Source organism: Haliaeetus albicilla, chromosome 7, assembly GCF_947461875.1.
Source record: "Haliaeetus albicilla chromosome 7, bHalAlb1.1, whole genome shotgun sequence".
In the NCBI taxonomy this organism is placed as follows: Eukaryota; Metazoa; Chordata; class Aves; order Accipitriformes; family Accipitridae; genus Haliaeetus; species Haliaeetus albicilla.
The window spans coordinates 267,405-293,284 of record NC_091489.1 but is presented as its reverse complement, the minus strand read 5'-3'; the positions used below and the strand labels follow the sequence as shown (position 1 = coordinate 293,284).

The following is a 25,880-nucleotide window of genomic DNA, read 5'->3' as shown; positions in this document are numbered from 1 at the left end:
ATCTACAACTACATTAAAGCACAGATAAAAAGGGAACACATACATCTCAGGTTCTGTTAGTTTAACCAACAATTCCGAGTTTGCAGTGCGTTAATACAGTGCTATAACTGACAGGTACAGGTTCACACACTAGCCGGGCATACTGTAAACAAAGCTCCCTTTCTCAATGTTGCAATGACTCATTTCATCTGTACGTCAAACAGAATCAAGACCTCATTTATTTTAATAGAAAGGAAATGTTTCCTATTCCATGTGGTACGTAACAATGCTCATTTCTATTTAATGAACACCATGCAAGCAATCCAAGAAGTCAGGAGCGCACGTCTGCAAACTGCTTTGTAAGCACACCTGTGCTGCCCTACTGGAAGTAATCTGTATATGAGCTCATTCCATTCTGTGTTAATTAACAGTGATAGTAAAGAAGGGAGAGACGCTGTAACTCAATATAAGCCTTGGGAGCCATTATATTCTGATACTTAGGACTTTATCATACATCCAGTACAAGCACTCCTAAATACAGACATTATTTCTTCCTTGTTCAAGTTTTTTCCTTGACATTTGCTCTTGGCATTTTTTTCTAGTATGACTTCAAAACAAAAATAAAAGAGCACTTAATATCAGACTATTTTGTGTCAATCACAACAGCAAGAGGTACAAATTCTCTTGGAAATACAGTGTGCATCAAGATTGGGCTCTGAATGGCTTTACTACCACACACTGCGTATTGCATAAATCCACACTAAACACAACACTGCATACACTTCATTGTACAAGCAAGTGCATCTGTGCATTTGTATATATGCTTCTCCATTCCTTGAAGCTCCTACACTAACTTTAGGCACCTGTGTGCACGAAAAAGAAGCTTTAGAAAATACAGTACTTCAATTAAGAGTGAGTGAAGAGATGTGTTGGGGCTCTCAGAAAATGGTGCTCTGGTGGGATACAAGAAAAGGCTTGAACGAATCACACTCAATGTCAATGCAAACCCCATATGCTACAGAGCCTGTAGGGGGCTCTGAAATACATGTGAAGACAGCTGTTATCGTCGGAGTTACCCCTCTGAAAACACCTCTTTATTGCAATAGCTCCAAACAGTGACACAATTTTGTGCCATCCTGAAAGACAGACCCAGAGTTCGAGAAAGATAGATACTTTCATTAGACACGAGCAGGAATTCTGTCTCCCTCACATTATGTGATTTAGCTTGGTGGTTGGGGTTTGGGAATCTAAAGCATCTTAAGATGTCCTCTGATGGTTTGAGAAACTTCAAAAAATACTACGGTGCTCTGTTCTAAGGCTTCAGTTTGCCCTCCTTCACTAATTGCTCATTGAGCTGGCAAAGCTGCCTTAGAAAGCCATCATTGGGGCCAATCTCTCGCTTCTGCCGGACAGTGCTCAATGCAGACTTGACATCCATATTCTGGCGAAGCATGAGGTAGGCGATGACCAGTGTAGGAGAACGGCTGTAGCCCTCACGGCAATGCACAAACACTTGTCCTGCAAGGAAGACAGGTCATACTTTGGGTTATACTGGAATATATGTTTGAAAAGCAACATGAAATAGCTAGGATATAAAGTGTAATAATATTAGTCCTTCAGCAGCTTGAGAACTGTAAATTCTGAATGCTACAGAAGACATGTAGAACTTGGAAGAAAGGTGCTAACACTGTTAGTAGCTACACAGTCTGTCATCAAGGATAATGCACAAAAAAAAAGGTTATATCTGAAACATTCACACTAAAGCATATTTGCTACAATATTAGAATAAGTCAAACTGTGTCTATTTACTACACTTCTCCAATCTTTTGTGGTTTAGAATAAGCCTTGCCCCTAAAGATGACTAGTACCAAAGAGCACAAATAAATGATGCAAAGTTTAAAATACACTGAAGACAGAGAAATATGCTTTGTCATATATTGCATCTCTTCAAAGACATCCAGCCTTCTTGCTGCATTGCTGCCAATTCCTATGCTAACTCCATATTGGATTATACCTGGCTACATCTCTGGCTGTTTATGAAGACACATTAACACTCAAGTAAATGAAACTGCTGACTGTAGAGCAGCAAGAAGCAGAACCATCTAATCACACCTACACCAGCACCAATAAAATGCTTCCAGCTAACTCATTAGGGAACTCATTCTACATATTGTTGGGTTGTATTGGGTTTGCATGGCAAGGTTTTGGGGGGGGGGGGGGCTACAGGGGTGGCTTCCGTGAGAAGATGCCAGAAGCTTCCCCCCTGTCCAACAGAGCCAGTGCCAGCCGGCTCCAAGATGAACCCGCTGCTGATCAAAGTTGAGTCCATCAGTGATGGTAGTAGCACCTCTGTGATAACATATTTAAGAAGGGGAAAAAACCTGCTGCGCAACAGCAGCTGGGAGAGGGGAGTGAGAATATGTGAGCGAAACAACTCTGTAGACTCCAAGGTCAGTGAAGAAGGAGGGGGAGGAGGTGCTCCAGGCACCAGAGCAGAGATTCCCCTGCAGCCTGTGGGGAAGACCATGGTGAGGAAGGCTGCCCCCCTGCAGCCCAGGGAGGTCCACGGTGGAGCAGATATCCACCTGCAGCCCGTGGAGGACCCCACACCAGAGCAGGTGGATGCCCAAAGGAGGCTGTGACCCCATGGGAAGCCCACGCTGCAGCAGGCTCCTGCCAGGACCTGTGGCCCCATGGAGAGAGGAGTCCATGCTGGAGCAGGTTTGCTGGCAGGACTTGCAACCCTGTGGGGGACCCACACTGGAGCAGTCTGTGCCTGAAGGACTGCAGCCTGCAGAAGGGACACACGCTGGATCAGTTCATGAACTGCAGCCCATGGGAAGGACTCACGTTGGAGAAGTTTGTGGAGGACTGTCTCCTGTGGGAGGGACCCCACGCTGCGGCAGGGCAAGAGTGAGGAGTCCTCCCCCAGAGGAGGAAGGAGCGGCAGAGACAGCGTGGGATGAACTCACCCAAAGCCCCGTTCCCCGTCCCCCTGCGCCGCTGGGGGGAGAAGGTGGAGAAAACCAGGAGTGGAGTTGAGCCCAGGAAAAAGGGGGGGGGTGGGGGGAAGGTGTTTTAAGATTTGGTTTTATTTCTCTTTACCCTACTCTGATTTGATTGGTAATAAATTAAATTAATTTCCCTAAGTTGAGTCTGTTTTGCCCATGGCAGTAATTGCTGAGTGATCTCCCTGTCCTTAACTAGACCCATGAGCCTTTCATCATATTTTTCTTCCCCTGTTCAGCTGAGGAGGGGGATTGATAGAGCAGCTTGGTGGGCACCTGGCATCCAGCCAAGGCTAACCCACCACATAGGTAAATCCTGTAGGTAGGTATCCAATGATAATAAAGCAGGCCACTGGTCTCTTTGAGAAATCTAATGTGGTTTTATCGCTTCTCAGCTGCTTCCTCTTTGACCTGCTTTTCCAGACACAAAAGTCTTCCCCTTCCCAAATGCACTGGGAGATATGGCCCCAGGCTACTCTCCAGAGTAAATTTTTTTCTGAGACAAGAGAAGAGATGACCCATATACACACATTTTCATCATAACCACAACTTGCTTTGAACCACAGCAACAGAAAGCCTGTTACCACATTTGCCTTGAGCTGCAGAGGCTTCTCAGCTAAAGGCAAATCTCTAGTCAGTAGTGAATTAAAAGCTAAAACAATTAATTCTCAACATTTCTTGAGAGCCCATAGCCATAAATTAGCAAGATTTAGAGATTCTTCATCATATATGTGGAAGAGAATTGACTTCCCCTCTGCAAATGAGCAGAAGCTACAGGGTTTCTAGCTTTCCACTGTGATAGGCAGTGTCTTAAGGGCTGCCTTCCAGACCTTTAGTATACCAGACCTGCCTTCCAGAATTTCATGCAACGACAAGCTCAAATGAAATTGAAGGAAAATGCTACTGCATCCCTCTTCACTGTCCTTACTCTACACTTCAATGTAAAAAAAATAAAAAGTATCAAATTTCAGTAGCGAGTTAGTCTTAAAACTGGCTCCAGCATCACCCAGCTACAAGGTTCCTCTTTGTTTACCATAGTAAGAAAACAGTGGCAGGCATGGTAGACAACTACTAAGACTGAAAGAATCAGCAAATAGAACTGCTACTGTAAATTCAGATTGACTGCAACTGTTTAGATCAAACTGAGTAGCGACAGTCATGGTATAGCTGGCACTGTTAAACTCTTCTTTCCTACTGCAACCTGTTTCAGTGAGTCACAATGCTAACTGGAAGAGTCGCATTTCCATTTTTAGAATTTTTCATACTCCACCAAACTGGAGGTAAAATTTCTTTCCATCTGTCAAAAGCACATCACAGCTCTAGTACCCCTTTTGCCCATTTCAAAGAAAGAACATCTAGAATTGTGGGAGTTCTCGTTCCTCCTTTTTCATGTTTAGTCATGAAGCAAGAAAGAAATTAAGCATCTGTAGAAATAACTGGTATGCTGAAATAGCCAGACAACAACAAACACTGTCTGGCCCACTGCACTATGTCCTAGGATTTCTGCTCTGAGGAAACACACTAGAGAAATGTGGCAATCAACAACACTGCAAATATCATCTCCAGCCTTCCTGTAAACCTAGGGAATAAAGAGTTAATAATCACATAAAATAATTTAATGACTTAAAGTAATAAAAATTGTAAGGCCACAGTCTCTATCCTTACTGTACATTTGGAAAAAAACCAACATATAGCAGGTTATCTGAGTACTCTTCAGCAACACATTACTTGTATCACTTCTGCCTTTAATTTACAATTTCTAGTGTCCTAGAACAACTTTTAGATGCTGAATGTATGTTTTTGACTTTTTTATATGATTTACCACTTCTAAGGAAAAATAAGAACACGTCTTCCCAGAAAGGCACTATTACAGGATGCAGCAGCTGTTTCACTTTTCAAAGTCACCCCTACAGTGACAGACTTCCATTTGCCATATGCTGGAGAACTACATGTATAGACAGATGATTAAGATATCTTATTGTGTATTCTGGTGCCTTTGATCCAGAGCCTTGATCTGAATGCCTGACTTGGTTGTTCAGCTGATAATCTGAGCAAAGAACCATTTTAAGCAGTAAAATAAATTGCTAAGAAACATGCATAGTGCACAGAAAACATGGTAGAAAGATATTCCAGTTTGCCTTACCATCCTTCTGGGAAAGTGCTTTCTCAATAAAATCAGCTGCCTCCTCAAAATAGCGACTGAGGTTAAATTCTTGTGTATCATTAGCTTTAATGCCATGGTATCTGATGCCTGTGCCTTCATAGAACTCTGCATTAGTGTTCACATGCATGAATGACTTCCCCTCTGCTGCATTCAGAACATGGGTTATTCCCAGACGCTGCAGCCTCATAATGTTCTTGGCTATGAACCTGTATGATAAAAAGTGTCAAGAAAATGATTAGAACTTGGTGAATCATCTCAGTATTTATGATGTCCCCAGAAGGTATTGATAACCAAACCCTTTGATTCTTCTGTTAATAGATGCTAAATATACTGTGCCCAGAAGTGATTTAGCTACAGATTATAAATTCACAGAAATATTTAAAGCTATAGTCACTACCTGTGCATGACAGAACACTACTTTCTTGGCTCACAACCAAACAGAGTTGACATGAAACACATGAAACTTAATCTGTTAGACCCTACTATGGCATAAAATTGGAACGCTTTCTGAACATAAAATTCTGACCAAAGTAAGAAAATACTGGAGATAACAGAAAGCCCAGGATAGTCGCTTCTAAGATTAACTTCATCTACATAAGATAATTTAAAAACCGGTTACAAAAAGCCTCTACTGTCAGCTACCAGTGTTGCAGGGCTAGGTAAGCAGTACCTGCTACTCTAGCAGACAGTCCAGACAGACATTTTAGGGGGCAATTTTAACCACTGTGAAACAGCACTGGCTGCTTCTCAGGCCACAGGAAGACAGAAAGTAACTATGAGTAAATGTTTCTGCATCTCCAAAGGTCTCATCTGAAGACACCTACGAGTTGTAGTCCTCTGTCCCTGTGCTATTCAACATCTTTGAAGTCATGGAAACATCTGGCAAGGCTATCCAAAGGCCAGCAACATAGCAATATAATTCAGTCTTTGCCACTCATTGTTTTCATCACAAGTATTATAATTTTTAGTGTCTTAGTTGAAATCAGTATCTGAATGGAAAAGAATCCAGATGAGTGATGTTTAAGATGCTTAAATGCTTAAGAAAGTATTCAGTACTTTCAGGTCAGCTAAGCCCTTTCCAGCTCCTCAGTTCTATCAAATAATTGTAGCAAAACCACTTGCTTCCATCTTTAAGTGGCTAAAAGAGCACCCTACCCTATTAGTGAACAATTGAGCAGGATGATACATAATAATCATGCATTTCAGGCTTGATGATGACAATGAATTAGATCCAGTAATAATGCCATAAGCTCTGATAAAAGCTCCAGGTTGTACAATAACAAACAATCCATCTGCTTAGTAACACAACTGATCATGCACAAATCTCTGCTTGTGCACTGGAACGCAATCTATAGTAAGAGGAGATAACCATTAAATAATATATGAGGAGACAGACTATTGACTCCTTTCTGTCGTAAACCCACTACTTTTCATTCTGAGTCTGATTATTTGCATATGTCAGTCCCAATATTTGCCTCACTTTCTTGGGAAGAAAAAAACCAAACGTATGTTTTAGCACACCATGTGATCTCCCAGTAAAATCTGAGCCCACTGGTCAACATTAGCAGAATGTGACAGAAGGCTTTAGTTGAAAGATAACTCAGTTCCTGCACACTTTGTGAAAAGAGGTAGCCTAACCAGACATAAATCCCTTTATTGTTTTTAAAGGCAGCTGTCACTATGTGTCTAACTGGATGTGAAAACAGAAATCTTTTGGAAAATCTCCCTACAGCTCAAGTCATAAATTGCAAATATGAGGAGTCTCAACGTTAAGCTGAGCTCCAGATAAGCACTTGTACAGTATCTTTTTGAACAAGTGTTTAAGAGATGGCAATGCACCTAAGGGTTTTGGTTGGACACTGAACTATTCTAAAAAAGTTAAAATAAATACCCAAATTAGTTGGTTTATATCTGTATGAATCTCTGAGTGCATTCACTCTCAATTTTCATGTAACTCAAGGCTATACATGAACATCTAGAGCGCTCCTTTTCTCCTAATGACTGTTTACCCCTTAAACTGTAGTGTAAGCAGATGAATCCTCATGCATGAGTAACGCGCCTACATTTTCTGCTGTCTTTGCCAAACAACTATGGCAATGAGCCAAATATTTGTAAAGACTTCATTACCCAAACAAATGTTGACAGATTTTCCATCTGGCAGGACATCATCTGTGCCAGGGGACAAGTATCAGTGCCTGGGGAATTCTGCTTGCAACACAAAAGTAAATCCTACACTGCAAGGCTATAAGAAAAAGTGTTAATTCAGCTGTGAGTTATTATGCTTAGTGCGGTGAGTATATGGTTTAAGTATATAGTATATAGATCAGTATATATCTGATAGTGGTCAGGATCAATAGGAACTTGTGTCCTGGAATCATGGTTGAATCTGGCAACACAGACTGACTCCTCTGGAGGCAAACTCATTCCCAGTGAATGATTTTTGCAGATTTTATAGATGATTTTCTTAACACAGCTAGAGGTGAAAGAGAGTACTTGTATGCCATTTTCTTCTCCCTTTCCAAACAGTCCTTGGATCTCTCCCATCCTTAACATGTCGGTCCAGCTGCATCATGTTCCATGTTGAAATGCTAGGTCCTCCAAATAGCAGAGAGCTGCTAACATCAGCTTCTTCCATTTCCCTAAGAAAAATCACAGAATCTTGTCTGGTCTCAGTATGGAAGATTGAGAATTCTTCGTCCTGTGAGTAACACTAGTAAGAAGTGTTTCTTTTGAACAGAAGTGAATAATTTTACCAGCCACAAAACACAGGTCGTAGAGAACCATGCATCACCAATTAAGGGTACATGAGGCTATAAAGTATTGCCATATGGGATTATAAGCAAATAAACCAAGTCCTTAATGGCAAAAAATGCCAGCACATTAACACATTTTAATTTCCACTGTTATGTTCATGCAAAATTGTTTCATCACCACTTCTTCCCTTACAGTCACTAAATTTAATCTTAATTTTGGGAGAATGCCTTTCAAACTCCTTACAACATGCCTGCACTTCTAGCACATTAAGAACAAAGAATTGCTTCATGGGTTACCCACACGCATTAAAGCAGACAGAAAACTCACATTGGGCATTCATAACCAGAACCTTTTTACCAAATACAGTTCTGGAGACATGGCTTCAACTGTTACAGGCTTCCAATAGCCTGTGAAAAAAACCACAAACAGATTCCCTTAGCCAGTAGTTCGGAAAGCTAAGCCTGCTAAACACTGGTTTTGACAAGACACAGTTGCTCTGAATAAAACCCCTACCCTCCAGTGTGCTGACTGCTCCATTTTGGTGTCATCTGCAACCCTGATAAAGATGCATTCTCTTCAACTGTCCTGGTCACTGATTAAGATGTTACACTGAAACACATCTTGACTTGTACAGAAATATAAAATGATTTATACTTCCAGTGAAACACATCTTGACTTGTACAGAAATAGAAAATGATTTGTACTTCCAGTGTATCCTGAATTTTTGTTTTGTTATTGCTTGAAAAATATATAATTGTGCTAGTCTGTCACCTATGTGATGATTCTTGTTTTAGTGACATTACATTTTTACCTGTCTTCGCAAATCTTGTCTAATCTTCTTGAGAGGTTAGAACTATCTACTGTAATATGCAAAACCATTATTTTTAAAATATTGTTTTATCGTTTTACCTCTGTGTTTTCATTAATTATGTCTTTCATGTATTGCATGGAAGATCCAGTACTTTGGCTCTGCCTGTAACCTGAAGTCATTTGACAGATAAATTGTTATTCTACACTCTGACCCAATTTAATTTTATCCACCTGAATGTCTCTGCATTGTCGTTTTTATCTAAAGATGAGTTACTCTTAAGGAGAGACAGCAGCACCCCATGCAAAATATTCTAAAAGGTTTCCAACTGAAGTTTCTGAATCTCACATGCACATTCTAATTCTTTCTGCGAGTTCCTGCTCAAATTCTACTGCTTTTATGCCATGTATTGGGATTCCCAACCCCATGTTAAAACTCTACAGATGTGGCTACTCTGTGAAATCTTATTGTTATAAAACCTTTGCTGTTTGTAGTCATAACTGTGGCCCTATATTGCAGGAAGGTTTCATCCATCCAAGTCAAAGCAGAGATTTGAATGTCAGATCAAACGACCGTGTTACTTTGTTCTCCTGCTATATTGCCTTGCTGGACTTCCCTGTAGCCCAGTGCAAAGTGCTTCCAATGACTCTTCAGAGATTGAGTAAGGAGATTTGTGCAACAAAGGCCAAAACCAAGATATGAGGTGAGCACCAATCAGATGCACTGCACTGCACCAGGACAGCTTCAAACATGAAATGTATACCAAGCTGTGTGCAGATGCTAGAGCAGACCAAGACAGGCTAATGAACTGCAAATGTAGCTGGAAATGGCATGAGAACAGATCTGCACAGTTTCAAATTCTTTCAGAATGACAACTAATATAGCAAATAGTACTTACAATGCAGTATACCACAACCCCACCTGATACAAAAAATCCTCTTAAGAATTAGTATTATTTCCAGTTTGAGAATATCAAAGTTCACCCTGCAGTTATGGAATCTTAATAGACATTCATCCATTCAACTAGACCTCAGCATTATCTTAACACTCTGTGGATGCTTCAAAGATATTATGGCCTACTAAGTCTTGATAAATTAAGTAGGTTGTCTGTTCCCACTGTGAAATAGCTTTTTCAGCCCACAAAATTATTTCTTGCCTCTAGCTGTCCTCCACAATTTTTCAGCATCCTTTTAAAAACACTGACAGTAGAATTGCACATTGTCTGTTAGTTCAACTAACAGTTAAACTGTTCTTATGCTACAAACTGCACTGGTGCTCCAGATATTTTCAGTTGTCAATCATTACATTAAAAGCCCTTCTCAGTGGTAAAGCTTTCCACGAGACAGACATTTTCCATCCTGCAACTTACACACGCATTCTGTTCCTAGACAACCTTGCATCTGAACGTATTAAAGTCCATACTGTATAATTAAAATCAATTACTGAACAATGAAAACTACTCTGTAGTAGCCAACTATCTTCAAAGTTATTTTTTAATTATTTACTATACAAATCACCTTGCAGGCTATGACTTCATTTCCTCCAGGTAACTGCTAAAAATATGAAGGAGAAGGTGGCTGTCAGATGTCAGATTGGCCATTGAGATAATAATTTCAGTCCCATCTCTAGAAGCGCATGTCCTGCATCAACCGGCAGTGACAAACATCATTTGGTTTGGCTTAGGAGAAAGTTAATGAAAATCTATGGGTTTGACTTACATTTCTTTAGGAGTTAAAAGCTTCAAATAAGAACAGGGATCCAGTATACTACACATGTATCAAAAAGTCCCCAATTTCACAGAGATGAAGTGTACAAAGGTGGACAAAAAAGGGAAAGAGAATCAGCAGGATATGACAGGATTGGAACAGATAACCGAAATCATAATCCTGGTGCAAAGAATAAACATTATACAACCGAGAAAAGGAGTGCTATTGGTGACTTTTCCCCATTTAGGGGCTTTCATCACAGCTATACCTGTATCGCTCTGGCTCCCATCATGTGCATGAATACTTAATTAGAATGAGTTTTTTTAGGGCTTAGAGTGCAGAAACATAAATCTGACCAATCACAGACAGGGGTGGTGACTCCTACTGAAGTCTTGCTTCCTTTAGGTCATTTTGCACATGGTTAAACCAAGATCTATTATGGCTACTTTGCTTGTTCTTCATGTTTCAGCTTATTCCACTCATCTGACACACGGTTATTACACTGGTGTTGTGATCAGGCTTCTACAGATGATATCGTACATACCCCTCACGGCACCTTGTCTCTCCTCCCTCGTCTGTGAGGACAACCACAACTTGTTAGCAAGAGTAGGGAATATCAGCAGAAAAAAAAACCCCAGAGCTGAGACGACTGAGCAGGTGTGTTTCATTCTTAAGCAACTTAACTAGTTTTAACCTTCTTTCAGCTCTGTTTTAGGTTAGATTTGGGACTTCACCAGGGTACTGAACACTTCAGCAGATGCCGTTTAGGAGCTGTGCCTCCTCACTGCCGCCTCAGGCACCAGCAGGAGCCCCGGGCAGCCTGCTGCCAGGCTGCTCGGACCTTGCAGCCCCAGGCCTCCCGGCTGACAGCTCCCCGGAGCTCGAGACCCTTGGGCTGCGCACCCGGGGCCGGGCTCCGGAGGGCCGCCCGGGGCCCGCACAGATCCAGCAGATTCCGCCCCGCAGCTTCGCTTCCTCCGGCTCAAACTCCCGGTCAGGCGGCTACCCGGCGAACGCCCTGCGCCTCACCACCCTGCAGCACGGCCTGCCCCAGCCTCCGCACTCCCGTGCCGAGGGGAACACCTCTCGCAGGCTGACAGACGCGGACCCCCTCCTCCACCGAGCCGCCCGCCTCGGCCTCGGCCCCGGCCCCGGCCCCGGCCCGGCGCACTCACGCGTTCCCCACGTGGATGCGCGGCACCACCTCGTTGCTGTGCGCGCTGGGGAGGCTGTAGCAGCCGCTCCCATTAGCCAGAAGGTCGTTCAGCTCCTCCACCGAGATCCGGTAGTCGGACATGGCCAGGCCCGCGCCGAGCCCCGACGGCCAGCCAGAGGGCCCCTTGGCGCAGCAGCTCGGGCCCGGCCCGCTCCCGCCCCGCCCCGCCCGGCACCGGCCGCCGCCTGATAGGCGGAGTCGCGTCAGCTGGTTCTGCCGGCGGCGCCCGGCAGAGTCAGGTCTGGAGCAGCGCGCCGCTCTGTCAGGGTTGCGCTGAGCCTCCTCTCCGCTTCGATCGGCCCGGCCCGGCGGCCTCCGCCACGGGCGGCTCCGGCCCCGGCCCCGGCCCCGTGCAGCGCGGGGGATGGATGCTGCAGGCCTCACCCTGAAGCTGCTTCTGGTCGGAGACAGCGCCGTGGGGAAGTCCAGGTGCGGGCCGCGCGGGCCGTGCGGGCGGGGTGCTCTCGACACTGGGCTGAGTTCTCGGTTGCTTTCCACGCAGCCTCTTGCTGAGGTTCACCGACGGTGCGTTTGAGCCGTGCCTGAAGCCCACCATCGGTGAGTCCGGAATCCGCCCGCCCCCGAGCTGGGGACCTTTTCGCTTGTTTTCGGTTGGGTCCCCTGGGCGAGAGGCAGCGGCGGGGAGCCGGGATCGCGGGGCGCCGGGCGGGCGGGCGCTGTTGCGGGGGGGGGGGCGGGGACGACAGCCGGCTGCGAGGGGGGGCGGGCGCGCCCTGGTGGGGATGAGGGGGGGGCGTTCGCCAGTTCATTCTGACAAGCCTTCCCTTCTTACGTCTTAGGTGTTGATTTTAAAGTGAAGAAAATGGTCGTAGACGGCCATGCAGTGCAGCTCGCAATATGGGTAGGTTTTGTTCTCGACAGGTGTGAAAACTTCAAGAGCTTCTTTTTGTGTTTTTTTTCCCTCTTCCTTCTCCCCCCTCCCCCTTGCTAAAGTCTTCTGCATGTTGAGATTGTGTACTTATGATGCAAATGCACGTAGAATGAATGTCTGTCGTGATCGTACAACAGTAGTTGCAGACAAGGTTCTTTCAAAACACTGGTAAATGCTTCATTGCTTTAGGTTTGGGACTTCCTTCAATTCTAGTAGAGATTTTGACTGTTCTTTCCTGCACTTATACAACTGGGTTTCTCAAACCCTTTGTAAAGTGTTAGACTTGCAAAGATGTGGCCTTAGAAGAAAGGCAGGCATTTCATGCCTGTATGACCCAGAAGCGCTCCCAGGACAGGCAAGCACTGAAGTTGAGTAAACCATAGAAAAGCTGTGTCCTGGGTGATGAGTTGCGTGATTTCCTGTAGGGGCTGTGCAGCGATTCTGTGCGTATACTATACTAGAAACAGTCCAGATGATTTATGGTGGTTAAAATATTGGAGAAAAAATATACTTGGTCCTGAACTATTTAACAGTTGGTTCAGAGTTACTGGAAGACTTGAGCATTTGTCTTGAACTTCTTGATGGTGTATTTCCAGCCCCTGCAAACTGGGAAATCAAATTTGCAGCTGTGTGATCAGGTTTATTTATAATATTAAAGCACCACATTTATTCTCCTAAACGGAATGAAAGGGCCCTAGAAGGAAGAGATTTTATGTGTATGGTCACAGCTATTCGAGAAAGAACATGCCGTTACTAATTAAGTAATTGGGACTATTGGAAAGAGAGCACAAATGTGCCTTGGGCTGGTATTAACAGAAGTAATATAAATGCCAAAACTTGAATTATTTTCTTGTTTTCATTCACACTGTGTACAGAATGCAGAGCAAGAGTGATAAAGTCACACTTGCTCTAGCCAGTGAGCATATGTGTTGGCTGTATTCTGAACATGCTGCACACAAAGCAGAAGCTTTGCTGAGAGTAACCAAGATATGTTTGCACTAATAATCACACAGGGGTGTGTCTCCTTGCTGTGAAATCAAAAGCAAGGCCAGAACTTGCACGAGTTGTATAGCTGGAAAAGGCACTTTTGCAGCAGTCTGTATCAGGAGAAACTGCTAATTAGGGGGTAAAAACCAGTGCAGTTGTGTGATGTTGAATAAAAGCTTTAATGCAGGTACCGTGCATCAAGGTCAAAAAGAGGCTTCTGCTTTAGCGTCCATGTGTGCATAGATGCCTAAGAGTACAATCTCTTTAGTAACTGTGACCTGAATTAATATATTGCCAATTTCAGTTTGGTTTTTTTTTTTTAACAAAGAAGAAATAAATTACAACATAGCTGTTAGTCTGTCTATTGTAATCTGTACATAAGTTTAAATAAATTTTTTTGGTAAAATTGTATTTGTGTAATTCTTTTGCCTCCTTATGGTTTGTTCTGAGGGGTTTTGAATTTCATGTTGTGTGTAGGAGCTATTTCAAAGATTTGTGAGAATAAGTGTGACATACTGCAGTAATAATTGAATGAAACTACTGATTTTAAATTTCTTACCTGCTTAGAGTCTTAGCAAACTTGAAGTAGTTCTAACTGGTTTCTCCTCTCCTGCTGTGGAGGAGTAAAGGGAGATTTTTGGAACCACTATGTCTCCTTTCCTGCAGTGTCTCTCACTGGAAAACCAGTTATTCCTCACCTCGTTCAGTTCAGCTGATTGTTAACTGATTAAGCCTAGCTGCTTGGCTTGCAGCAGTAGTCTTTTCTGTATTTCTCATGAGACCCACTGACTTTCTTCTTGTTTCACTCATGTTACAGGTGTCTGTACTTATTGCTTTAACCTTCAGTCAAATCCTCTCCATGCTCTTCTACCCCTCTTTATCTGTTTTCTGTTGCTAACGTTTTCTGACGGCTTCCCTCATTCTGTTGTCTTGCAGTTTCACATATACTTACTGGTCAGGAAAGATTTAACTTTATCTTGTGTAGTTTAAAATACCTTTTTTGTTCTAAATATATTTGATTTTGTGTGTGTGGTGTGTGTTGGGTTTTGTTTGGGGTTTCTTTTGTTGTTGTTTTTTTTTTTTTTTTTCCTCTGTAGGACACAGCAGGACAGGAGCGCTTTAGAACACTGACTCCCAGTTATTACCGAGGAGCTCAAGGGGTTGTTTTAGGTAGGAGGTATATGGAAGAAAAACATGATTACAAAAAGTGTGGTCTTTATTACTACCTAAATGTGCATGTCTTTACAAAAGGAGGTTTTCTGAGAGAATCAGAGGAACAATTATGTTTTTTACAACGTTACTGAATCATTAACTCAAGTGCTGAGTGTGCAAAACCACTGGCAGGAAATAATGCTGCTTCAAAATATTTGAAATAAAAAATACAGAGATGTTGCAGCAAGCTGTTGAGTGGATGAATTATTAGCTTTGTAGTTTTTACTTTGGTGAGTTTCTGGTAATCAGGCAAATTGGGGTTGTTTGTGTTGGCTCCCCCCCCCGATGTTTTTACCTTTTTTCCCAGAAACTATTGATGTGATTACTGTTAAGACATGAGGTTTGTACCACAAGTAACAGGTGGCTCGTCCCTCTCTGCGTGACAACACCAATTAGAAAAAGAAGGGACTCATTCTTGGGGTTTGTGAAGGTTGAGCACCTTGCTGTACAAAATACTCTTTCTGACTATGATGCAGCTTTTTAAACCTTAGTGATTGAGTAAATGCAGTTATGAAGTTACTAGTGACCAAAAGTCACTTTTTACTCAGAATCTGTGTTTTTAGCAGCAGTGCATGCATGTAATTATACGTTAAATGAGGTGACAAAATAGCTATTTTAATATATTCTCTGTGGCCCAATTCAGAACTAGTAACAGGTATAAGATTTCAGCTGGTAAGTCTGATTTCCAGTCGCAGATCTATTGCGGAGATGCTCGTGTTCTGTAATCCCTAGTGACTTTTGAGTGAGCACAACCACTGCGTTCCAGCTCTGGGAAAAGGATATGGTTGACGTGTATTTGTGTGATTCCCTAATATTGCTTGGGGGGCGGGGCGGGGGGGCAGTAGTTAGCTAGTAGGGACTAAGTTCTGTCATAATGAAGTAAACAATGTTCAAGACTCTACAGCTGTTAAGCTCCTTTTCCTCTGTTACCAGTGTATGATGTTACAAGAAAAGACACTTTCGCAGGACTAGAGAGCTGGCTGAATGAGCTGGAAATGTATACCAAAAGCAACACTGTGAAGATGTTAGTTGGCAATAAAACCGATAAGGTCAGTTTAGAAATGCATCTTCTTACACTCTTCCACAGATTACTCAGTCATGATAGAGTATAAATGTGAGATAAGTGCTGAAACTAACACATCTGTTGTCTGAGGCGGTGGTATGCTTTGTAACTGAGGAACCTAGGTTAGCAGGCTCCACTTACTATGTCATTTTAGAAGCAGATCTTGTTAAAGATTTTAATGGAAACTCTCCTGGAGAAATGCAATTGATGAGAGAGATTCTCTTAAGATAGTGAGAGGTTCTGCCTAAAAACTGTTGTATACCATTGACGTTGACTGCAACGCAGCAGCACAACTGCTGCTTTCTTTTTGACCAGACTGTGTTTTGGGCAGGTGGTGGGGAAGGAGAATTCAGCTCTTCAGATGGCTATAGAGTATGCATGTGTGTGGGTGTGAGGTGCACTGGTTGCTGTACGTTTCTGGAGTGTTTTGACATATCTTAGATGCCTGTTCCATACTGACATGTTTCACTCTTGCTTTACTACAAGAGGTTTCCAGTGTGGCTATCCTGAACTAGGTTCTCTTCTGCCCCCTTCCAAATCTCACTTTCAGATCCTTTGATATCTCTTTTCAGCTATTTGACTACTGAAACCTCTTTTCTGGCATATATCTTGCTCCTAATTGATTCAGAAGATAGCAACACATTCATTTCCTGCTGATTTGATGTTGCTACTGTTCAATTTGACCCCCTAACAGCCTGCTTAGCAGTAAGCTGTCTGTAGAGTGGGAAAATCCAATTGCTGATTGCTACATGGTTTTATAGACCTTTTTCTTTTCAGCAAAATTTCACTTCTGCAGTGGTTCTTTTACAGGGACTTCCTAAAATGGCAAGTGTAGCTTTTTTTTAGTCATGTTCTTCATTCATCTCTGCAGCCTGATCGTGAAGTAGAGAGAAGAGAAGGACTCCAGTTTGCTAGGAAACGCTCTCTGCTTTTTATAGGTATGTAACACTGTGCCAAAAACTTGTATATTCATATCTTTATTTTGGTATTGCTGAGTGTGAATGAAGCGTACAATTGTATTTCAGGTTGATATGTTGATTTACCTTTTTTTTTAGTACCTAATTAACATGGGTTCCTTTTGCTGCATTAGTACATATGCATGGATGTAGCTTTTAACTTTTTTTTTCACAGATGCTCTGCATTGACTGCAATTGGAAGTAACTTTTCTCTGAAAGAGATTTACTTCATATAATGTGTAGGCATGAATTTTATATTCTTTTGAAACTAGCAGGATTTTTTAATTCAGAACTGAGAAGACTGGAATTTTTCTCCTGACTGATGTCAGCGAGGACCTTGGGTAATCTCTTTTTTGTTTCCAAGTTTCTGTTGCAGCTACATAAAAGACAGTATTCTTAGACCAACAATAAAATGTACAGTGTGAAGAGAGAAAGATGGGGAATGAATTGTGGGTTTGTTTTTTGTTTGTTTGTTTTTAAAGTTCCTTTTAAGTGAAGCTTCTTGAAAAGATTTTCAGAAGGAACTGGAACAAAGAGGGGAAAACATGTAATTCCCTCTGCAGTCTTTATTTCCCAGCTTAGTTATGGAATAATTATCTTGTAGATTTACTGTCACAACCTGAGAACAATTTCTGTTTCTCCATTAGGGAGAGAATGGGGAACTGTGGAATTTTTTTAGGTGGAAAAATGAGGTGCTTCAGACTAGGATGCATTTCTGTTTATCATATTCAACTTAGGTGTGCCTTTAAGGGAGAATGGAGAGGAGGTTCACTCATTAAAAAAAAATATATCTTCTCTCTGGTCCCAAAAGAACTTCTTACAAAGTGGAATACTCCCTGCAAATAAGATAAAATACTTTCCCTCCCTTTTCTTCCCCCTCCACCAGAGACCAGTGCCAAGACACAAGATGGAGTGCAACATGCCTTTGAGGAACTAGTCATAAAGATCCTGCAGACACCAGGTCTTTGGGATAAAAGCACAGAGAAGTGGGGAGTCCAGCTAATGGAATCTTCAGCACAGCAGGATAAAAGCTTATGTGGTGCATACTGTCCACTTTCTTAAATCTATAGGTGGCTGTTCTATCTGGAGTGGACCCCTTTTTTTTTTTTTTTTTTTTTTTTTTTAAAATGGGGGGCAGGAATTACAATCACCAGTCTGTGCCTTGTTTGACCTGCCACCAGTTGTGTAGATCCAAACCTGAAACTGATTAGCAAAATACATTTTTGTTCATTAACAAAATACAGTTTCTCTTTCCCTTATGAACAGCTGATGTCTCCAGATATTTTTCTGGTAACTGTCAGATTTTTCACTATTAAATCATAGTGCTTTTTAGAGTATTCTTGCTGCATGGCATTCAACATGGACTTTTTCTGAAATTCCTGCCTTAGCATAAAATAAGGTAGTACTCTGTTTTGCAATATTATTGAAAAGCTTCTTTCCCCACAATGGCAAAAGAGTCTTTCAGGCACCCAGGTTCCCTTAAATGTTAACAGTCAGGAGTCACCCTGAGCAGTGACATTGTTTCCCAATTTCAGATGATTTTAAGCAGTTGAAATTGCTACATGTCCCCAGATAGTAAGTTCAGTTATTACTTAATTTTAGGGTTGTAGTGAAGAGGCGTATCTGTTAACATTTGGCAGGGAAAAAACCCGCCACTTCCTGTGCAGTACACTGCAGGTTACCCCTTGCTGCTCTTAAAATACTTTGTACCAAGGATCAGTGGTGAAATGGAGTCATCATTTTTGGCTGGTTTACACTGTGGGTCCTTTTTGCAGTTAACAGGGCTTTCTGCAAACCCATGTTCCTGCCCTCGTTCAGCAACTGCAGGCCTGAAACTAAGTTTAATGTAAAATGTGCTGGTTATGGAAGACTTTCACTAGGATGAGTCTGTCTATTGCCAATCTCATTATGAAGTTCTGTCAGGTAACTGCCTCTGTTACACCCTCCTCCGCACCCCCCACCCCCTCCCCAGGCCCATTAAACGCACTGCCTTTTCTTGAAAACAAACTGAGTCATGGAAGATGTTAGCCTAGACTCTGATCTTGGTAGTAATGTTTCTGGAAGACTTCTGATTGGCTGTGGAACACTGTAAAAGTATCAACTTTGGGGACTATTAAAAGCATTTAAAAAATAAACCAAAGTTCTTGTAAACAAGTGACAAGTCCAAAGACAGTCTTTCATTACAGGACATTGTCAAGTCAGAACAGAAAAATTGCCTTTTTTTTTTAAAGATGCATGTTTTAATGATTCATTGCTATCAAGTTCATTTATATTAGTGGGAGTGCCTTCCTGAGTACCACCAGTGATTTGTCATGAGTGCTGCCACAACACAGCTGAAGACAAGACATATAAACTTCAACCTCTCTTTGGAACTGTTCTAGCTTCTCTGCAAAGTTGCTCTTTGTGGAGCTGTCGTCTTCTGTGAAAAGTCGATCTGTATAATTTTTGCTAAAGTGACTGGAATACCTGTATTGGGTTTTTGCATCAGCTTCTGTCTGCCTTGCAATGGATTGTAAGTGGTTGCATAGTTGGAATATCACTCCTGTGTATTTCCTTCTCCTGAAATCAGTCTGAGGGAGATGTCAGATCTTATAGTAGTTTTTCATGTCTTTAGGAGTGGAAACACAGGTGCTTACAGCTAGCTGAAGGACTCCTTCTCATACTTTCATCTTGGTTTTGGTCTATAAGATGTCCCTTTTGGAATACTTACTTATATCAGCTTGTGAGAGTAGAAGAGAAAGCAGTTTCTCTTGGTGTGACTGATAGCAGCTGGACAGTCATGCTGCAAGCACATCACAGACTGCGTGGTTTGTTAAACTACTGAGCGTCTATCAGCAAAATGTAGGCATGTCACAATCTGAAATGGTTTGGAATGTCCAGGTATAACGGTGAGCACAGCATGGACACAAGAAATTAAGACTAGGAAGTCAAGTTCAGAAGATGGGAGGCTGTGGCAAGTGTAACAAAGCCATAAAACCAGCTGCGAAGGCTAGGAAGGAGGCAATCGTGGGAAGCTAAGAGAGGAATGACTTCTGATCAGCAGGCCATGCAATGGTGCTGGTGCGTTCTTGGGACGGACTGAAAGAGTTCGCGTCTCAAACGCTGTGGCGGGGCAGGCCCTTTAGAGCAACGACGCACTGCCGGGGAGGGGAGGAGCGGGGCGGGGCCGGGCCGTGTTCTGAGACGCTGGGCGGGGCCGCTCACCATATATGGCCAGAGGCCGGGCAAAACTGATTGGAGGAGAGGGCGCATGGCCGCCCGCGGGGACCTTCGCGACCACCGCCCCCCAGCGGCGCCTGCGCACGAGATCAAAAGTTACATAAGCCCTCGAGGGACGTGACTGGCGCGATCGAGGGCGGGAAGTAGACGGCAAGAGGCACGCGCCTGAGGAGACGGGTGCGCGCCTCTCATCGGAGGATGTTCGCCATCATCGTGGGACCAACGGTGGTGACTCTCCCCCCACTCCCCCCGTCTCTTAGACATAAACCGTTGGTCAAGTCTGGGACGAGGAGCAGATCCAGCCACCCCCGGGCTCCTCTCTGAGAAGGAGTCTGGAAAGCGAGGGGGTCCACTCTGAACCTCCTGACCCGACGGGAGGGCTCTCCTTATTTTCTTCCCTGAATTGATCCCTAAGTAAGCAAGGCCTGTAGTGTGTGTTTGGTGTCGTATCGTTAGCACGTGTTACGTGGCTTACTGACGTAGTTTCATGCCAGTTCTTGTTGAGAGCGAAAAGTTGAGTTCTGTGAGTTGGAGGGTCCCTGGTATCATTTCACGTTAATGCTGACCTGGGAATCTGAGTCATCGTCCAGCGAAATTGGGACGTGACAATACTCTGCTGTTTGTGTAGGGTTTTTTTTAATGATGATGGGCATGACCTTTGTACAATAAGACTGTCACCAAGGCAGTCACTTCTTTCCTACATTTCCTGGGGTTAAGGAAGAGACTGGAGAGAAGACACTGTGTTCTGTTGCTGTTCTGTTCAATGTGGGCTAAACTGCTTAGCTGGTCTGTGCTGCAGTTTATATCTGCTTTCCTTAGAAGGCTTTATTTTTATGAACTGCGTATTTTTTAGAAATAATTAAACAGCTGGCAGCCGTTTTAAAAGTAGTGTCTGTCTTTGCATCATACTTCAGTTTGCTGCAAATGCAGTCCTACTGAATGAATGCTTCCTCTGTTGTATTTGGCAGGAGGAAAACACCCAGAACCAAAGTCCACCTTGATTGATTTATGAATTTTTGTTGTTGTTGTTTATAGTAATAACAATTTTTGAGGGAGGTGAGCTAAATGAATCAGTCTTCCATTCAGTTTTGAATATAGTCAGATCTGAAAGTAGTAATGTAAATACATACACTCGTTCTTACCAGAAACTACAAGAAATGTGTCTACTGTTCCAGGTTTGCAAAATGACATGTAAAATTGAGTGTTTAGGTCCAAGTGAACTATTCCTGTTATGGAATGCTTATATGCAGTAAAAAAGGTATCATCTGATTGTCTGTCTTTGCCTTTCTAAGCTCAAATATGAAGGAAAACGAACTATATTACAAATTTGACTGGTGGTATCACTGGAAGTTATCATAGATACTCTTGCTATGACATCAGAAGCTAGTCTTTGACAAGGTGAAAGTCCTGTGACCATGAATAAGTAGCTCTGGCAAAGATGGGAACTGTGCAGTATTTAGCATATTCTGTCATAGTTGCAAACAGTGAACTAAGAGCTGTGATAATATAGGTGTTGTTGAGTATTTGATTTGCAAGAACAAGCTAGAATTTGGTATGCGTTTTTAAAGTTATTGCACCCCCACACTTCAGTCAAGAATTTTGGTGGTGGTTTTTTTTAACACCAAAATGGGATTTTTTTTTTTCAACTGAAAAACTGCTAATAAGCATCTTCAACTATTTAAACTATAAATTGAACAAAAATAAGAGAAATGGGAGCTGCTATCAGCATGAAGCATTTGCAGAGATCCTGTTGGGGAAATTCCAGTCCTCCTTATCACTAGATGTTTTAAAACTGTAGCTAGTTAATATCTCAGAAAGTGAACTTGTTGAATTACTGTATTTTCAAATTAATTCGACTTCTGATGAAGCTTGAGCTAAAATCGATGAAGGAAGATTTTGATCCAGGTTCATGCTTTTGTGAACAGAAACCCCATAAACAATATTGCAGTTCACTTACTGTGAGGTGAGGCACAATATGACTAGTTTGGCAGGTAAACAGGAAAATATTGCTGCACAGTGGTTAGGTAGCTCTGAAATGAGAGGACTCCCCTTCCTGTCTCTGCAAGTCTGAAACATTTTTCCTATTTCTGTTGCTTCTACAAAGTAGTGCAGATTTGCAGTGCTCTTCCCGACAAAAGCTGTTTCAGGGTTTATTGGGGGATGCTGGTAGAGGAAAAGCTGGGTGAAGGGATTTGAGGCTGAATAACTTTCTAAGACTTGTTTTTACTTAAGGCTTCACCCTGCCTTAAGCAAGATCTCATGTGGATAATAAGCCTCCACATGCACAGACCCAGTATTTTAACCTGGGCAAGATTTAGGTAATGGTACCCCTAAGTCTGTGCCATGATAATGCCTCAGGTGGTAATGAAGTCTTCAGGTAAATAAATGTAGAGCAGGGGGCTTTTGAGTCACCAAATGAAAGTAGCAATAGCAAGGGTAAGGACAGGAAAAAAAATAAATTGAATGTGTTCCTGCTTTCCTATCTTGTTAGTTTATATGCATATATAAATAGGAGTCCTGGGAGAAGGAGAACAGCAAGAGAATGTGGTGACTTTGTGTGTGACCGACTGCAGAAAATGAGAAGGTGGTGGGTTTTTAAAATATTTGTATGTATGGTCAATGAATAGGGCAACATAACAACTATGAGAGGCAGCCCAGTAAAGATTCGCATGAGATAATACAAACTTGTTATCTCTTGCACAGGAGGATCAAAAGTGGGCTGGCCAGGTTGAAAGAGATAATAAGCTCTTGGAAAGGCTAGCTGAGATACAGCAAAGGACAGGGAGGGTGGGCTGTTGGAATGAACACTTTCAGAGGAGTTAGCTGCTTCCATTTGTTCCAGGAGAGCAGGTATGCGCACATATGTAGAAAGGAAGGATGTTGCATAATATTAGTGGATGGATCCACAGTTTACAGAAGTAGAACTACAGCTGTCAGCCTTTCATTTCCACTTATAATGTTTCTGAAAAGCTGCAGTGCCCCCCCCCCCCCCAATTATATCCACAGAAGGGCTCCTGTAGAAAGAGCGCTTAATGAAACGTTTCAGCCTCAGAAGGGGCCATCTATAATAGAGGGAGCTAAATTAGCACCTACTAGGTGGCAGGACCTTCCTACCTCATCTCCTGAGGAGTTAAATACCTTTTGAGAGTTAAATGCCTTTTGAGAGTTCTGTTCTGCTATTATTTTTAGAATTCAACTGCATTCTCATCCTCAAGCTCCCTGTATCCCCATCTGCTATAGCATCCTTATAGAGTTCTGCCTTCAGTCCATTCTGTATACAAAATTTGTTTCATATGCACACCCTCTGCAACAAACACTCAGTGAACCACTTTTTGGAGATTTTAACCCTTTTCATTGTGTATGAAATGTGTCTACTGAAATGCTTTTATGTTGGATTCTTTCTTCTTCCAGAGCTTCCACTAGTCACTGTCATTTTGTGCAAACTTATGCTGCGTATCATCCTATACCATCCAGACATGGAAATGTTGCTCCTTGCTAGGCTTTGACTGCATCTTTCACTAGCTATTGTCTTGGGTTTTTTTTCTGCCAACCTCAGTTCTCCTCAAGTTTTTTCCAAACTGCCCTAATGCATGGACTACAACTCCAAACTTGCTTTGTCATTGTGATTTCCCCACACTTGATTAACTTTACAACCAGCCATCCAAGGCAAGCCAGCAAGGTGATATCTGGTTCTATATTTGCAGATAGATATTTGCACTGAAAGAGCCTACACATGTAGTTCACATTACTGAATTGCAGTGTATTATCATTGCCTCCCCTTACCTATTCACAACAGCTGTTCTGTTGCTACTTTCTTTCTGCATACAGTTACACTTTTAGATCTTCACAAGTGAGATCACTTTACCTATTTGGTGGTGCCTGTACTCATGAATGCTGTAAAAGAGTAAAGTTATGTAGGCCTAAGTCTGACTTAAGACAGAACTGTGAAGGGAAAGGATGTGACAATGAGCTGCAATAAAGGTAACAGCCCTTAACGTGCTGTTATGGAAGTGTCGACTAAAGCTGATGTCTGATTACAGGATTCACTGAAAGGCTCTGTGTGTGTATGTGTATGGGGGTAGATAACATGTGTTTGTTTGACCATGGGAGTTTGCAACTGTATACATATACATATATGCTTTACAAATATAATTTTATTAGCCAGAAAATGTGTTTTCAAATGTGCTCATTTTTGTTTATACCTCAAATAGAGGCAAGCAGAACAGGAAAATAATGAACAGCACTGTGGAAAATCAAGCTATTTTGAAGAAGCTTGTTGACTGTAAGCCTACCTACGATCAAAAGAATTCTGAGACTGGTTGGCAGGGATGTACTTTAGTTTTTGTTTTGTATAAATATTGTAACTTCAAACTAAATAAATTGTGTTGGGATGCTTTTAAAATTATAGCTATTTAGTTAACTGTATATTGAACAAGAAAAAAACTATACCTTACAAAAATCTGAAAGTATTAAGAAAACATTAAGTAATTAGACAAGGGAGCAAGGGAAGCATTTTGTAGAACAAAATTAAGTTAAAAATTTGAGTTGAAGGGCTGCCTATATGAAAAAAATCATGTGTGGTGTTAGTGCTAATGGCTGCTTTGCTGAAGTTCTGTTTTGTTGCTATTTTATTCTGGTATTCTCAATAAATATTGCCAGTATTTTAATACAAAGAAAATGTGCCAGTACATTACATTCAAGACTTAAATCTTTCTATTTTTCTACTTACATGCATAAGCAAAAATACTAATTTGTTAGGGCACAGCAATAAACCATAATGTTCTGTTTCTTTATAAAAAGATCACCAGAACAAGAACCTTGCTTTTACATTACAGAAGTGGAACCTAATTTCAGTAACAGGCCCAGCCAACTTTTCACTGAAAGTTTAGGAAGTCATTGAATCCTAGGCAGGTATTTTTGCTATGTCTTTTCAACTTGCTATTTAGGAGCTTGAGAAGCTCACAGGTTTTACTACTTAAAATTGTAGCCTTTTTTTCCCCCCATGAGACACAGCATATGATGGGTTATACAACTGTAAGGGAAAGCATCTTTATAACTGTCCCCCATATTCCCCTTGCTCCTGCTCAGGTTCTCTACAACAAGTTTTTCTACACTATCTGAAAGGGCAAAACAAAGCAGTATTTTAGTGCATTCTTAATATCTCAAATATGAGGTACCTGGAATACCTGGTTGTAAAAGTAGCTGATGATGGACACTTTTTGAACTTACATACTTTGTTTCCCATTCTAGACAAACTCAGATATGTTTATTACCAAAAAAAATAAAAATCAGCTAATCTTTATTGTTTAGAAAAAGGCAATGATGGCTGATCATTAAAATACTATGTATTAAAAATCTGTAGGTATCACTAAGATAACCTGTGGCATATTCTCAGGCAGGAGGTGGAAGAAGAATGTACAGTCCAGATTAACAAATAGTGTTATGTATTCTCCTACAGAAGACTTCACTGAGAACGCTAGTAAGTCATTGGTGTACAAAAGGAACAGGATGTGTAAGAGTAGGGGAAAAAAGGATGAAGTATACTTTTATTAATTACAGTTTTCTTACAGTGCCTCATTAGCCCTGATGACAAAACCCATACCAATTTTTTTTTCATGGCAGAACACCAGGCACTTTAAGCAGACTGCTACAAGATCCCCATCTCCTCACAAGACAATTAGGTATGCTGTTTTAACACAGGTTTCACTTTATAAAAGCAATGTACACATCATAAGAAGCTGGGTTAGAGGTATCAGCGTTCTAATCTGTGCGGATCTCGTAGTCGTATCGAAGGTACTGTTATCTTAATCCTATTGCAATTTGGTTGGAGAAATGGATTCTTCAAAACCATCTGAATGTATGTTTGAACTCAATGACTGAAGCATGCCCTGGATGTACTGTACACAACTGATTTTT

The 25,880-nt window shown here is 41.9% G+C and overlaps 3 protein-coding genes across 4 annotated transcripts; 2 read left to right on the top strand and 1 right to left on the bottom strand.

Moving 5' to 3' along the window:
* Positions 1-195: 195 nt before the first annotated feature.
* Positions 196-11,809, bottom strand: DUSP3 (dual specificity phosphatase 3). Of its 2 annotated transcripts, none has more exons than XM_069786216.1 (3): positions 11,595-11,809; positions 5,131-5,357; positions 196-1,497 (listed from the first exon to the last, which is right to left on the bottom strand). In XM_069786216.1, exons 1-3 carry the CDS (start codon positions 11,714-11,716, stop codon positions 1,292-1,294), a joined length of 555 nt encoding a protein of 184 aa, XP_069642317.1. In that variant the 5' UTR covers positions 11,717-11,809; the 3' UTR covers positions 196-1,291. The 2 variants fall into 2 exon arrangements, with proteins under 2 accessions (XP_069642317.1, XP_069642319.1); XM_069786218.1 differs by having other exon boundaries at positions 11,624-11,797.
* Positions 11,810-11,859: 50 nt separating this feature from the next.
* Positions 11,860-21,233, top strand: LOC104316422 (ras-related protein Rab-18-B). The gene is made up of 7 exons (XM_069786215.1): positions 11,860-12,064; positions 12,138-12,193; positions 12,436-12,497; positions 14,612-14,684; positions 15,660-15,775; positions 16,661-16,727; positions 17,632-21,233. Exons 1-7 carry the CDS (start codon positions 12,000-12,002, stop codon positions 17,805-17,807), a joined length of 615 nt encoding a protein of 204 aa, XP_069642316.1. The 5' UTR covers positions 11,860-11,999; the 3' UTR covers positions 17,808-21,233.
* On the top strand, positions 19,251-25,351 carry LOC138686220 (sperm axonemal maintenance protein CFAP97D1-like). The gene is made up of 5 exons (XM_069788316.1): positions 19,251-19,257; positions 19,639-19,758; positions 22,639-22,782; positions 23,154-23,185; positions 24,126-25,351. Exons 1-5 carry the CDS (start codon positions 19,251-19,253, stop codon positions 24,378-24,380), a joined length of 558 nt encoding a protein of 185 aa, XP_069644417.1. The 3' UTR covers positions 24,381-25,351.
* Positions 25,352-25,880: the final 529 nt, after the last annotated feature.

Excerpts from the sequence above, each read along its gene's own strand:
- LOC138686220 (XM_069788316.1), top strand. Across the intron at positions 22,783-23,153 it reads GAATGAACACTTTCAGAGGA|AATTCAACTGCATTCTCATC; the intron begins GTTAGCTGCTTC and ends TATTATTTTTAG. Across the intron at positions 23,186-24,125 it reads TTCTCATCCTCAAGCTCCCT|CCAGAAAATGTGTTTTCAAA; the intron begins GTATCCCCATCT and ends TAATTTTATTAG.
- LOC104316422 (XM_069786215.1), top strand. The coding sequence starts at position 12,000 with ATGGATGCTGCAGGCCTCACCCTGAAGCTGCTTCTGGTCGGAGACAGC. Across the intron at positions 12,498-14,611 it reads CAGTGCAGCTCGCAATATGG|GACACAGCAGGACAGGAGCG; the intron begins GTAGGTTTTGTT and ends TTTCCTCTGTAG. Across the intron at positions 14,685-15,659 it reads AGCTCAAGGGGTTGTTTTAG|TGTATGATGTTACAAGAAAA; the intron begins GTAGGAGGTATA and ends CTCTGTTACCAG.
- DUSP3 (XM_069786216.1), bottom strand. The coding sequence starts at position 11,716 with ATGTCCGACTACCGGATCTCGGTGGAGGAGCTGAACGACCTTCTGGCT. Across the intron at positions 5,358-11,594 it reads CGCATCCACGTGGGGAACGC|GTTCATAGCCAAGAACATTA; the intron begins GTGAGTGCGCCG and ends TTTATCATACAG. Across the intron at positions 1,498-5,130 it reads AGCACTTTCCCAGAAGGATG|GACAAGTGTTTGTGCATTGC; the intron begins GTAAGGCAAACT and ends TCTTCCTTGCAG.